Source organism: Corythoichthys intestinalis, chromosome 6 (genome assembly GCF_030265065.1).
Source record: "Corythoichthys intestinalis isolate RoL2023-P3 chromosome 6, ASM3026506v1, whole genome shotgun sequence".
Classification (NCBI taxonomy): domain Eukaryota; kingdom Metazoa; phylum Chordata; class Actinopteri; order Syngnathiformes; family Syngnathidae; genus Corythoichthys; species Corythoichthys intestinalis.
This window is the reverse complement of record NC_080400.1, coordinates 1084448-1099201: the sequence shown is the minus strand read 5'-3', so window position 1 is coordinate 1099201 and position 14754 is coordinate 1084448. Positions and strand designations below refer to the sequence as shown.

Sequence of the window (14754 nt, the reverse complement as noted above, 5' to 3'; positions counted from 1 at the left end):
CGGGCCTAGTGCGTTAATTGCGTCAAATATTTTGACGTGATTAATTTAAAAAATTAATTACCGCGCGTTAACGCGATAATTTTGACAGCCCTAATGCGAATATTTTTTTTCTTATCGAATACTCGACTTAATCGATTAATCGTTGCAGCACTAGTTCCAATATGCAGTCATGAAATAGGGGTATTAAAAGCTTGAAAAATGATGCCCAACATTTGTGTCACTGATCATCACACTTGATTTGACTTGAAAATTGGCCATGTCAAACAACAAGACACACAAAATTGATTTTTTTGACAGACAAATTTGACGGAAATCGGCCATTTTTCTTTAAAACGAGCAGTTGTTTTGGGCAATCTCCAATTCAGGATTGAACCAATTGACCTTTCGCAAACTCCGCCTCCTATACGGCCGTCGACCAACCAGTTGAACTCATTGATGACGATAGACGTCCAATCCATTTAGACTGGACTCAGTCCAGACAGAGTGATAAACTTATTTGGAATTTTGTTTTTTACTAGGGTTGCCCTACATAGTAAATGAAACGTACAGATGAGGTGACGTCAAAATGAACAACTCAATTGCATACCTTCCTTCGTTGATGAGCTCAATAAAGGCCAAGCCGGCATTCTTCTGTATGGAGTTCTGCCACTCCTGAGAAGAAAACAAGTGGGACGCAAACGTCAAAATTCCAGCCGAATTGCGTATTTCTTACACTAGGAACGTCTCATTTGCTCAGACAGAAAAGCGTGTAAAGATGACAAGAAGCTGCAAAGCACATGTGCCGCCCCGCTCGGTGAAAAGCTCTGTAAACACTGTAGACATAATTGCGGGATGAAACCGTATCCTCCCGCTTTAAATGCGGCCATTTCCTCCGGCCTGCTCAGTGACAGATTAGCGAGTGAGGGGGTTAGAGCCCTCGCCGGCTCTGGAAACTATTAAAAAGACGCTCCCTTCATCGGGGTCTCCCCTGGAAATGCGTGGATTCAAATACCGGATTTTTCAAACTATAAAGCGCACTTAAAATCCTTCATTTTCCCCTTAAAATGTATAGAGGGTGCCTTGTGTGTGAATTCTGGTTGTGCTTAAGTACCTCAAACCTATAAAGTTGGAGCATAACTGTATTATAATGCTCCAGTAAAATGGTCAAGACACATTCATTTTTCATCAATCCCTCAATTATCACTGTTAAAGCAACACTAGGTAACTTTTCAACCTTTATAAAAAAAAAAATCATGACATTTGTGATGATATGTTGACTGACAACTAAGCCTGTCGCAATATGCAATAATTCCATTAATCGCACGATAAATAAAAATGAAGGCGGTAATTTTTCCGTTGCGATTTATTGCCTCGCGTGCACGTGCGTGCGGCAGACGTGCTGTAAAAAGTTTGGATTCCTTGTTACCAACTGCACAAAATGCATCTTCGTTCCAGGTCCGGCAAAAAATAGCGCCGGAGCCAATCGTCCCCATTATATCCTATTGTTCAACATATACCGGCCGCGCCAGTGCTCCGGATTGACTGCGGGCCATCTCCGGCATGCCGGTGTTGATGACGTGTGGGCGCTCCCGTCAGGGGTGACATTTCACGCGGGGCGGCTATTTTTCGGCACAACACCGGATATTTGAGTGGCAAATTAACGAGCGCTGTGCTTCAAACTCGTCCTGTTTATGAAAGTCGATTGTCATATGCTGGTGTTGTGCAGTAATGAGCAGATGTGACTTCTGCCGCGTTTACTAACTTTTTTACTGCGCGCACACACTAAATATCATGAAATAGCAAACTAGATGTGCTACGTCCCATGCCATACATGAGCCCAGAGTGATTATGGGACACGTAGTCCATATACTACATTGATGAATTATAAACCGCCATGACTGAATGGAAGTTAAGAAGGCTAAATCAATCCATACCAGTGACTATAGATAATGCTGCAAATATTGTTAATTCAGTACGTGACACAGATGGATTCGGACCACGAATAGTATGTCTTGCTCATGTAGTAAAACTAGCTGCTAAGAGAGCTGTATAGCAATCAACAGTGTGCCCCGCCTCACTTTATAAACAGTAAAGATTGTTCTCAGCACTTTTACACTAAATTTCTTCAGATCAGTAAGAAGTAAGCACATAGATATTACGCACTAAAATGCATGTTTATATGATGGCAATTTAATTTTTGCTCGTTTGCAAAAAAAAAAACCGAAACAAAAAACTGGATTCATTACCTCATTCCTATTACTAAGCCACATTGTAAAGGTAAGCGCGTTGTAGCGCATATTTAGTCAATGACATGTACACACAACAGTATACTATTGATAGCTTATTTTGGGGGGGGGGGGGGGGGGTTCCTTGCAGTCTTACAGCAATTGCCACTGATACTGTATATATACAAGTAGTCCCTAGGTTATGACGTACTCGACTTACGCGACTTACTCACTGGAACAGCACCAAACAAAAGTTCCAGCATCATTACCTTGTCCAATGCAGATTCTTAACTCTTGAAAAGGTCTAATGCAGTAAATCTGTTTGTAAATCTCGCTGGAACAGCACCAAACAAAAGTTCCAGCATCATTACCTTGTCAAGAGTCAAGAATCTGCATTGGACCTTTTCAAGAGTTAAGAATCTGCATTGCACAAGGTGATGATGCTGGAACTTTTGTTTGGTGCTGTTCCAGTGAGATTTACAAAGATGACTGCCCGAAGAAAATACTAAAATTCCCTCAGTCCTTGATGATATGGGGCTGCATGTCTCTTTTTTCAAGCTTTTTGGATGGATGGATGGATGGATGGATGGATGGATGGATGGATGGATGGATGGATGGATGGATGGATGGATGGATGGATGGATGGATGGATGGATGGATGGATGGATGGATGGATGGAAAACACTCAGGTGACTTGAAGTTCCGCTCTAAGACCCCAAATTTGGCCAAATTTTCAAAACTGTGCGATATGCATGTGTGATACATCATTGGAAAGCTTAAAATCTCCATTTTCTGGGGAAAGAAAACATTTGAACAGGAGGGCATTTATTTATTTATTTTTCTTTTTTTAAAAAGCAAATCCCGATCTGGAGGTGAGAGCACGCGAGAGCAGAATTACAGACGCCATGACTTTAATGAGACATTATCGCGTACTTACCTTGTTACGATCCAAAAAACAACATAACGTAACATGAGTGTCAAGACACAGCTGTGAATGGCCACAGCTGGATTTTGGGGGGATTTTATAGGTGAAGCATGGTAATATAACAAGGGTCGCGATGCAGAAATCGCAGACATCAAGGAGTGGTCGAGATTTTCTTTTTCAGATATTTACCCTTTTAAACTTTATTTTTCTTTGTTTGGATCGATTATTTATCATCTAATGTATCGGGGAAAATGCACAGTAATGAAAAAAATACAATTAAGCGATAGTTTTAAGGTAGATATCCGTGTCTTTTTTACAGACGCCAATTTTTTCATTGTGACGTCATTTGTTTAAAGTTTTAAATATGCGAGTGAATCATTTTTTTAAAGTCTTTTTTTTATTTTTAACTAAATATTAGACATCGATTAATGATTCTAAGCTAAAAATGACATACATTTTGAATAATAAATATACGTACCTTGTTTTCATGGCTGGGTTGAAACAAAAATGGTTGCGCGACGTATTAGACATCGATTAATGATTCAAAGCTAAAATTGAGACATTTTGAATAATAAATACGATTACTTCCCTTCTTTTTATGGCTAGGTTGAAACAAAAGCGGTTGCGCGACGTCCGTAAACAGGGGTTTCCAGGGTAAAAGGGACAAATTAAAAATAGTTCGGGGGCTTAATTTGCCATGAATATGCACATATTGTTCTATCAAACACAACAGTTTTTTTGGCTTGAAATACAGCAGTTTATTTTAAAGAGGGGTTCAAGAGCAGAAACTGCTTTTTCAGTCTTGTCTGTGTTTTCCACCATATACTGTACATACTGTATTTTTAAAAAAGTGGTATCCGTATGGTATCATCCGGTGCTGCACAGCCAGGTATCAGAGCCAAAAAATGGTTTTGGTAAAGCACTAATTTGAAGGGTTGATTCAGACTAGCGCGGAAATTTGGGAAACATCGCAAGCGTAGGAATGGAACTCTTTCGTAACTCAGGGACTACCTGTATATATTACTTTTATAAATGTGTCATGTTAAGTCGTAGATAAATGAGTTTTTGCTTTCCACAAATGACCACAACACAACAACAAGCACATTTGTGACCTGCGCTTGTGTTAAATAAAGGAGACCCTGAAACCAAACGGCTGAGCATCTGGTCTCCAAATGTCCCCTGTAACCCCCCCACCCCCAACACAACCCCATCTCTTTCCCGTGATACAGTGTCAGCCTGCAGAATAAGCTGTTGTAAATTTGGACAGGGATCGCACCCCGCTCAGGCGCTCACGTGATAAAAATAAACACGGAAACGGAGGCGTGTGCGACACCTAGAGTAGGCGGCTCAGTTTTAACAACTTGATTCTAGCAAAGAAATCAATATATTTGTAAACGCGATCAGCCAAAGTTTGAAAAAACAAAAAATCTTTTAGGACTTTAAATCTCATAACTCAATTTTTTTAGGGTTGGGGGATGTTTACCGCTTTCATCTCCATGAGATTCAGCAGGGCAGCGAGTATTTGCGAGCGTTCAGATTCGACCTGTCAGTGCACATGGAGCCTTTGCTTTTATCTGCTAGCGATACTCTCCACATCTGGAGGCCTTCCATCACTAAATCTCCGCTGGCTCCGGGTCTTCCCTCGCGTACACTCAAACTGTTACAAGAAACAGAGCCGCTTGACCTTTTCACTCAGACGCGGGAAGCCGAGAAGCTCGGCGTCCGCGCGCCGTCGTCGCCGTCATTAGTATGCGCGAATCGGAGGAGGCGGGTCATTAGCGCTAATTTATGCAGAAACGTGACAGGCCGCAAAACAGAGAGGGGTCAAAGGTCACGGCAGGAGTCGTCCCGCGCGTTCGGACGAATTAAAGTGAGCGATGTGTTTTTGTTTTTCAACTCGGCTTGGGGTATTCGTATAGTCTTCATGGAGTATGTGTCATGGTTATGGTAGTTCACAAAAATAAATATGGCGGAAAACACCGACAAGGCTGAAAAACCAGTTTCTGCTCTTGCGCCCCTCTTTAATCCTGTAGCGGCCAGCGTTGCAGAATCACAACATTTTTATTTTTTGTAAAAAAGGGTAGAAATGTTTTTTATTTTGTTGTTTTTTTTACATTAGCACAGTCGTTGGGTCCTACGGTTCAGTCTCACAATGGGTATGGATAGGAGATTTGTATACGAGCCCTGCCCACTGTTCCAGGACTTTCAGAATCTGCAGAACTTTGGCTGAGCGACAACACTGATTCCTTGGACTGGATTTATCAGATTTAAGTAAGTATCATGCCTTTAATATTTTTTTTTGTAATTATTACACCTACTAGACCATGTACATATGCAATTATTGTGAAATCCATTCATCAAATGTAAATTAGAGCATCTTGTATATATGTTGTAATTTTAAAACTCTGGCCCTTGGGTAGTCAAAATGGCCATGGTGTAGGTTTACAAGATACCTGGCTAAGTGTAGCCTAAATAGACATTTTGACAGGGACCTTCTATTTTTCACAATATATTTTAAAATTACACACATCTATTACACTTACCAGATGATATACTGTATTACATGGCTTTATATTTATTTTTAATTTCCAAACCAGTGCTATTTGGAACCCAATGTACAAGAAGCTGTACTACTGAAATATATTGCAATAGCATATCACTTTCTACTGCTTATAATTGTAATCACCTTCAATAGTTCAGTTTCTCATTTTGTTTGTTTATAAAGTATGTGCCTATTATGTTGTCTCAATTCATAGCCTAAGCAGTTAGTTCTGGGGGGATGTTGAGTGGTCCTTTTGGGATGTTGGTTTCACATTCTCACCTGATAATCCAAGCATAATAGGTTGGTGTTGAGTTAATTATCGAGGGTTGATTGAATATTTGCTTGATTGATTGAATATTTGCTTGTGCTCATATATACCTAATACATACATAATACATATTGCCATATTTTTTCTTATTTGATATAACCAGTAAATGATTATTGCTTGCTATACCAGCTATAATGTTTAAGTGTTACAAAGTGTTAAAAAGGGTTGGGATGACAACTGCCTTGCTTCATGGCCGCAACATTGCGTAACTAGACCTTCTAGGACATCTTCAGCATCTTACGTCTGGACTTTCATCTAGACTTTCGAGGACAATCTTCCATTCGAGGACATCTTCCATGGCCGCAGCGTTGCATAACTGAAGTGTCTGGGTCATTCTGACCACTTTACCCAAGTGCCCTTGCTTACACACGTGTATTTAGTTAGTTCCACCTACATGCTCACACATAGGCAACCAAAATCACATGGGTGTCTCCAGCTTGCTTTCCCCCTCCCTTTAGGGCGGCACCCTTCTCTGTTAGGACAAACCCCTAATAAAAGAGCAAGGAGGTTTTTTTTTTTTTAGGTCAATTTTGGTGACTGTACAGCGTAATCTAGCATTTCTCTGTCTAGTCCCTCCTTGCTCTCCTTGGCCAAGAAAACTGAGTGTCTTCTCTCCTTATTTTTGGGTAATTTTACAAATGTCTACCTAAGGGTCTATTTTTGAACTTGACAGTTGGCCAGAAAGTATTGTGCCTATTGTGTTGGCTCGATTCATGGTCCAAGCAGTTAGATCTGGGAGGATGCTGAAGGGTGCCTGTTGCATTGTTCCAGACAAGGTGACAACGTTCGGAAACGCTTTCCCATTGCAGACATTATCATCCTTGTAGAAATGCAACATGCTTTCCTTTTGGGATTATGGTTTCACATTCTTGAACATTCTCACCTGATAATCAGAACACAATAGGTTGGCCAGACAGTATTGTTTGATTAGTGAGATGTGTAAATAGGTTACTTTTCCCCCCACCCATGTGCTAATGTTATTTCCATTTATTTATTTTTTTGTCATTTTAGAATGTCTTCAGCAAGGAGAAAGACCTTGTACACTGTGCAGAAGGTCATCGATGCTGTCCAAAATGGAGAGAGTGTTGTGGACATAGACTTTGATGAAATTCATGAAGTCCGATGACGAAACCAAAGAAAGTGGAACAAAGAAAACCATCCACCCACTGACTGCCCAGCCAATGAGGACATTGAGCCCCAATCGGCCAAAAATGCCAAGCCCTGTGACAGATATCGCTGGCAGAAAAAAAGTTTTCATCAGCCATAATTCTGAATGAATGATAACTACGCTACTCCAAACCTACATAGCCTTTGTACATATGGCTATACTGTAAATATCTGGCATTCTCTACATCGATGCACATGTTCCTGTTTTTTCAATCCCGTTATCTTTTTTAAATAAATATGCTATTTGTAAAAATATGACTACAATTGAAAATATTATTAATGTTATGTACTGTTCTGGGGCTATGTAACAATCAGTCAACCAATGCAAATTAACCAATATTTTTTTTTGTACTTTATAAACATGTGTACCTTTCTGATCAGACAATGAGTACAACTAGGGTTTGAGTCAGGAAATTCTGCTACCCCATTTAGCCAGCATTGTAAGATTACAACGTTCTCATAAAACTTTACAAAAACTTTTTTTTTTTTTTTTTTTGCAAACACTTCACTTTCGTCTTTAAAGGCTTCCTACAAAACCATTTAAGTGGTTGAAAATTTTTTCTTTTATGTTTTTCTATGTCTGGCCACTACAGGGTTAAAATAAACTGCTGTATTTTAAGCCAAAAGAACTGATGTGTTTGATAGAACTATATGTCTACAGTGGGGCAAATAAGTATTTAGTCAACCACTAATTGTGCAAGTTCTCCCACTTGAAAAGATTAGAGAGGCCTGTAATTGTCAACATGGGTAAACCTCAACCATCAGAGACAATGTGGAGAAAAAAAACAGAAAATCACATTGTTTGTTTTAAAGAATTTAATTGCAAATCATGGTGGAAAATAAGTATTTGGTCAGTACCAAAAGTTCAACTCAATACTTTGTTATGTACCCTTTGTTGGCAATAACGGAGGCCAAACGTTTTCTGTAACTCTTCACAAGCTTTTCATACACTGTTGCTGGTATTTTGGCCCATTCCTCCATGCAGATCTCCTCTAGAGCTGTGATGTTTTGGGGCTGTCGTTGGGCAACACGGACTTTTAACTACCTCCACAGATTTTCTATGGGGTTGAGATCTGGAGACTGGCTAGGCCACTCCAGGACCTTGAAATGCTTCTGAGGAAGCCACTCCTTTGTTGCCCTGGATGTGTGTTTGGGATCATTGTCATCCTGAAAGACCCAGCCATGTCTCATCTTCAATGCCCTTGCTGATGGAAGGAGATTTTCACTCAAAATCTCTCTATACATGGCCCCATTCATTCTTTCCTTTACACAGATCAGTCGTCCTGGTTCCTTTGCAGATAAACAGCCCCAAAGCATGATGTTTCCACCCCCATGCTTCCCAGTGGGTATGGTGTTCTTCGGATGCAATTCAGTATTCTTTCCCATCCAAACACGAGAAGCTGTGTTCCTACCAAAAAGTTCTATTTTGGTTTCATCTGACTATTACACATTCTCCCAGTCCTCTTCTGGATCATCCAAATGCTCTCTAGCGAACCGCAGACGGGCCTGGACATGTACTTTCTTTAGCAGGGGGATACGTCTGGCAGTGCAGGATTTGAGGTCCTGGCGGCGCATTGTGTTACTGATAGTAGCCTTTGTTACTGTAGTCCCAGCTCTCTGTAGGTCATTCACTAGGTCCCCCGTGTGGTTGTGGGATTTTGCTTACCGTTCTTGTTATCATTTCGACGCCACGGGGGGAGATCTTGCATGGAGCCCCAGATCGAGGGAGATTATCAGTGGTCTTGTATGTCTTCCATTTTCTAATAATTGCTCCCACAGTTGATTTCTTTACACCTAGCGTTTTACCTGTTGCAGATTCAGTCTTCCCAGCCTGGTGCAGGTCTACAATTTTGTCTCTGGTGTCCTTCGACAGCTCTTTGGTCTTGGCCATAGTGGAGTTTGGAGTGTGACTGACTGAGATTGTGGACAGGTGTTGTTTATACTGATAATAAGTTAAAACAGATGCCATTAATTAGGGTAACGAGTGGAGCCTCGTTAGACCTCGTTAGAAGAAGTTAGACCTTTTTGACAGCCAGAAATTTTGCTTGTTTGTAGGTGACCAAATACTTCTTTTCCAATCTAATTTGGAAATAAATTCTTTAAAAATCTATCAATACGATTTTCTGTTTTTTTTTTTTCCACATTGTGTCTCTCATGGTTGAGGTTTACCCATGTTGACAATTACAGGCTTCTCTAATCTTTTCAAGTAGGAGAACTTGCACAATTGGTGGTTGACTAAATACTTATTTGCCCCACTGTATATGCTGCCATTGCAGATTCATGGCGCACTAAGCCCCCGAACTCTTTTAAATGTGTCCGTTTTGCCCTGGAACCCCCGCTTACAGACATACCGCAACTGCTTTTGTTTCAACCCAGCCATAAAACGAAGGTAATTAATTATATTAATTACTGTATCGTCTGGAATATAAGACGGCCCTGATTATAAGACGACCCCCTCTTTTTCAAGACTTAAGTTTGAAAAAGACTTTTTGAACACCAAATTAATTTTTATACGAAAATAACTACAGTGCATCTTAAACAATGATATTTTAGAGAAAAAGCATGTTATTTTGCCTCATTCTAATCTTAATATCTGAACATTTAAATATGTAAACTAAAGTGCAATCACATTCGTAAATGAATGGCTTCTGTTTTTTTTTTTATGTAAATAAACCAATCTATAGTGATAAAACAACAAAATTGCAATAACTGCATTAACCATCAAAGTGAAGTTTAACTGTAGTCTTGAAACAAATCTGAATAAGGAAAAACATTGCAATAAAATAATGCAAACTCGTTAAACTTTAGAGTAGCCAAGATCTGTCATGACAGAACATTACTCCTGAAGTTCAGCAGTCGCTTCAATGATATCTGGCGCCATCTAGTGTCGTGGCTGGGTATAATGTCTAGAGCCCGAATATAAGACTACTCCTACTTTTTCAGCCTTATTTCAATGCAAAAAACACTTTCTTATATTCGGGCCAATAATGTACTCAAAATGTCTGTCAATTTTAGCTTAGAAGTCTAATATTTCGTTAAAAAAAAAAAAAAAAACGACTTTAAAAAATTATTCACTCGCATATTTTTAACTTAAATTTAAAATCATCACGGCTATCTACCTCATAACTATGGCTTAATTGTATTTTTTTGTTACTGTCAGATTTTCCCCGTTATTCGAGATGATAAATAATCGATCCAAACAAAGAAAAATTGGAAAAAAAATACATTTAAAAGGGTAAATATATGAAAATGAAAATCTCGACCGCTCCTTGATGTCTGCGATTTCTGCATCGCGACCCTTGGTATACTACCATGTTTCCCCGATAAAATCCCCCCAAAATCCGGCTTTGGCCATTCACAGCGGTGTCTTGACACTCAGTGATACATGCTACAAGGAGTTTTTGGATCAAAAAGAGGTAAGTACGCGATAATACCTTGTTAAAATCATGGCGTCTTTAATTTTGCTCTCGCGTGAATTTTTTTTTTTTTTTTTTTTTTTAAATGCCTTCTTGTTCAAAATTTTTCTTCCCCCAGAACATTGAGGTTTTAGGCTTTCCAATGATGTATCACAGAGTGAGCACACTACAAAAAGCAGCGGTCCGTCTCTGCGTGAGAGGCTCTTGGCTTTGGTTGTGCTTCGCGTCTTGTCGTTTGATCAATATCTCCGCCTGAGTTTCATCCCCAGAGCCCTTAATGGCAGAAACCTCTTGAACGGCGGTAATGCTATCTGAGAATTCGGGGAGAATTGTGGGGGGATGGGCCGGGCCGGGCCCGTGGGCGCACTCACGTGCAATAAATCCAAACGTCCCGCAGAAAAAAACCACAAAAGGGGGAGCCGTCAGAGAACTTTCAATAACTCAATGGCGGCTGTCCCATTTGCGAGCTTATTTTGCGGGTCGGGATGACAGCTAGGCCGAGCGCCCCGCTGAAGAGAAGACGTTCGGGGTTGCGACAATCCACCTTCTCGTGTCTGGATCCGCAAAAGAGGCACCAAGTAATGGCTTCCTTATGGCCCCCCTGACGGAAGACTGATGGGCTGACAGAAGGTATGTTAAAGATCTCCCTTCCAACTGCTACATCGGGGCTCCGACCTTGCTTAAAACATGGGCTTAACAAGAGCTTGCCAGGTCAGCTCCCAAGTAATCAGTCACCCGCGGTCGGGGGCGGGTGCTCGGCCGAGGTTAGGCGAGAAAGTCGGCGCTGTCGGTTGTCAGCAAAGGGAAGTTTTTACATATAAAAAACCACGATTAGCTAAACTGCAGTTTGTTTCCTCAGAGAGGATACTAGCGGGTACAGTCGTGACTCTTTCACTCAAAAATTTATTCGATTCAGATCTCAATTCTTGGTCCACGGTCAGATTCAGGGACATTTAATAATTAATTGTAAACAACTCGAACCGATTCGAACCTAGCCTACATGCTACATTTGCAATCCTCGTACATTCTCTTCTGATTTTTTTTTTTACCGTATTTTTCGGACTACAAGTCACTCCTGAGTATAAGTCGATCCAGCCATAAAATGCCCAACGAAGAGAAAAAAAACATATACAAGTCGCACCGGAGTATAAGTCGAATTTTTTGGGGAAATTTACTTGATAAAATCCAACACATAGAACAGACATGTCATCTTGATAGGCAATTTAATATAAAAATACAATAGAGAACAACATGGTAAATAAATGTACAGTGTACAGTGCATGAACAACGAAATGTGAATATACTGTCCTACGCTACGGCCTGTCCTGGCTATACAGCGAACTCCCAAAAGACAATGCTGGACGTCCGTATAATTTGCTGAATCAATTTGGTCCTCGATAGAAAACAGGTTCCCATCAACGTAAATAAATGATAATTAGGTACTATTGGTAATAAGTAACAGGTTAGCATGCGTTCGCTATCATTAGCACATCGTTCAAACAACCACACAACTGGCTCTAAATGTCCGATCGCGGGTGGAAAACACACAACAACAGAAAAGATGATACACGCAGGCGTTGCCTCTGTAGAGATGATTTAAAAGCATAAACAATGAAAGTAGGTTCGCATCCGTCTATGCTCTCTAGCTAACTCGCCCACTCACTCACTCAGAGCTACGTAGCTGTCCGTCTTCTTTTGGCGTGTCACGTAAACAAGTGCGCCCTCTCGTGGGTGTGAAAGCGCCACAAACTAAATGCATCCATTTCAAGATAAAAAAAAGTCAATAATACAATTGAACATACACTGCCAAAGGCAGAACGCGAATGTGGCCATAGCTATAAAGAGTTATTCAGATAACTATAGCATAAGAACATGCTAACAACTTCACAAAACCATCAGTGTCACTGCAAAACACCAAAATAACATGTGAAATTATATCATAATGTGTTAATAATTCCACACATAAGTCGCTCCTGAGTATAAGTCGCACCCCCAGCCAAAATATGAAAAAAAAAAACGCGACTTATAGTCCGAAAAATACGGTAATTGTGCCGGTTGGCCAGTTGGATCTTGGCTTGGACTCACAAAATAGAAGGAAAACTTACTTGAGAACAAAGCAGCATAACGAGCTCCACCACTGACGTGCTGGACTTCATGCATACGAGACCTGTAAAGACCAAAAAAAATGAAAAGAAATTAGGTCCACTTTACCTAATTTCTTTTCATTTAAAATTTGGGCAAAATTTGAGGGTATATGTACAGCCATGTGAAAAAATTAGGACACCCTATGGAAAGCCTGTGTTTTCTAACATATTTAGTCGTATGGATATTTCATATCAATTTTAACAATCTTGAAAGATTCAGGCTAAACAATTAAAACTGAATAGTATATGGTATAACAGTAATAATTAAACTATATTAACTGAAAAGTAACATCATGAATTGCTGCTGATCATATGTGAAATTAAGGTCAATCAAATTTTTTTCCCTTCATCCCCTCTCTTGTTTTCGCTTTTCAATCCACAAAAAAAAAAAAAAAAAAAAAATCATGACGAACAACAGAACCTGTACTGTAAATGCAAAGTAAACATGCGAATTGACAGTGAATACATGATGATGCGATGTAAGAATTGGCCTTTGGAGGAATTCCTCTTGATTATATTTTTTTCCGTCTTCCGCTCTCTCGTTTTCCCTTTTCCATCCGATAATGATCAAACACGAAATCATAGAAACCTCTACTTTCACACAACAGCATGACATGATGTTGTTCGTATTTGAAGTTGGGGTTAATCCTTTTTTTTTTCTCCTTCCACTCTTACGTTTTCCCTTTTTCATCCAAAAAAGATCAAGACAAACAACAGAAACCTGTACTGAAACCTGTACAAAGTAAACATGCAAATTGATAGCGAATGGATGTCGTCAAGTAAGAATTAACCTTGGCAGGAATTCCCCTTATATTTTTTCCCTCGTCCACTCTCTCGTTTTCCCCTTTCCATCCAAAAATGATCAAACATGAAATCACAGAAACCTGTGCTTTCACTGCAAAGTAACAACATGCACTGATGTTGATCGTATGTGTAGATTTAATCTATCATCCTCCCTTCATCCACTCTCGTTTTCCCTTTTCCATCTAAGAAAGCACAAACACAAAATAAGCGAAATCTGTTATTTCCCTCCAAAGTATGACCTCCAAATAATGGTGGCCTCATGTTTTAAAGTGTTGCTGTTTGATATGTAAATGTTTAAAACTTACCCTCACTTATTTTTTTCCTCCCTGACCCACTCTCGTTTTCCTTTTTCCACCCATAAAAGCTCACACACGAAACAAAAGAAACCCTTTATTTTAAATGCAAAGTAAACATATGAACTCATAGTGGATGGATGTTGTGAAGTAAGGGTTATTCTCAGAGGGAATTCCCCCTGATTATATTTTTTCCCCTTTTACATGTTCTTGTTTTCCCTTTTCCATCCAATCCAATAAAGATCAAACATGAAATAACCTGTATTTTCATTGCAAAGTGTCAAGCTAAACTGCTGGTAGTTAAGTTAGATATGAAGTTATGGTCAATCTTCAATTGAATAGAATTTTCTTCCCCTCATCCACTCTCATTTTCCCTTTTCCATCTAAGAAAGCTCAAACAGAAAAACAAGTGAAAGCAGTCATTTCACACCAAAGTATGATGTTTTAAAGTTAAGGTTAGGCTTAGGTGAAATATCCCCCAATTGTAATTTTCCCCCTCATCCAATCTCTTGTTTTCCCTTTTCCACCCAAAAAGGATCACACCAGACACACCAGAAACCTACCCATACTTTCACTGCAGAGTGCCTTATGTCCTTACACTTGCAGTGGCGGAATGTTTGAAGCGTGAGTCAAAGTTTTGCTCACAACACAACGCAAATAACTCCTAGCGACAGCTATGTAATTCCAGATACTCTAGAAACTACAAGAAATTGGGGCATGCTTAAGCTAAAGGTACCGCCGCATATGGAAACAACATCTTTTTACAGCCCGTAGTCATTTTGCTACTCCGGCGCGTCGCCGAGGCAGCCCTAAAGGAGCATATTGTAAAGACTGTGAGAGGAAGTGACCCTTCTCTTGTACGCGGGGCGCCGCCGCCGTCGACCTCTCGTTACAGCGCTGACACGCCGAGCCATAAGTCAGCGCCGTGTGA

The 14754-nt window shown here is 40.0% G+C and overlaps 1 protein-coding gene across 2 annotated transcripts in view; it reads right to left on the bottom strand.

Moving 5' to 3' along the window:
* LOC130917406 (neurobeachin-like) overlaps positions 1-14754 on the bottom strand; it is a 572897-nt gene that overhangs the window by 293085 nt on the left and 265058 nt on the right. The window contains exons 33-34 of one of the 2 annotated variants that reach the window (XM_057838766.1): positions 12688-12749; positions 587-651 (exon numbers count right to left, since the gene is read on the bottom strand). In XM_057838766.1, coding sequence (XP_057694749.1) covers positions 587-651; positions 12688-12749 — 127 coding nt within the window. The remainder of the gene's footprint in view (positions 1-586; positions 652-12687; positions 12750-14754) is intronic. The other variant, XM_057838767.1, reaches the window with a different exon arrangement.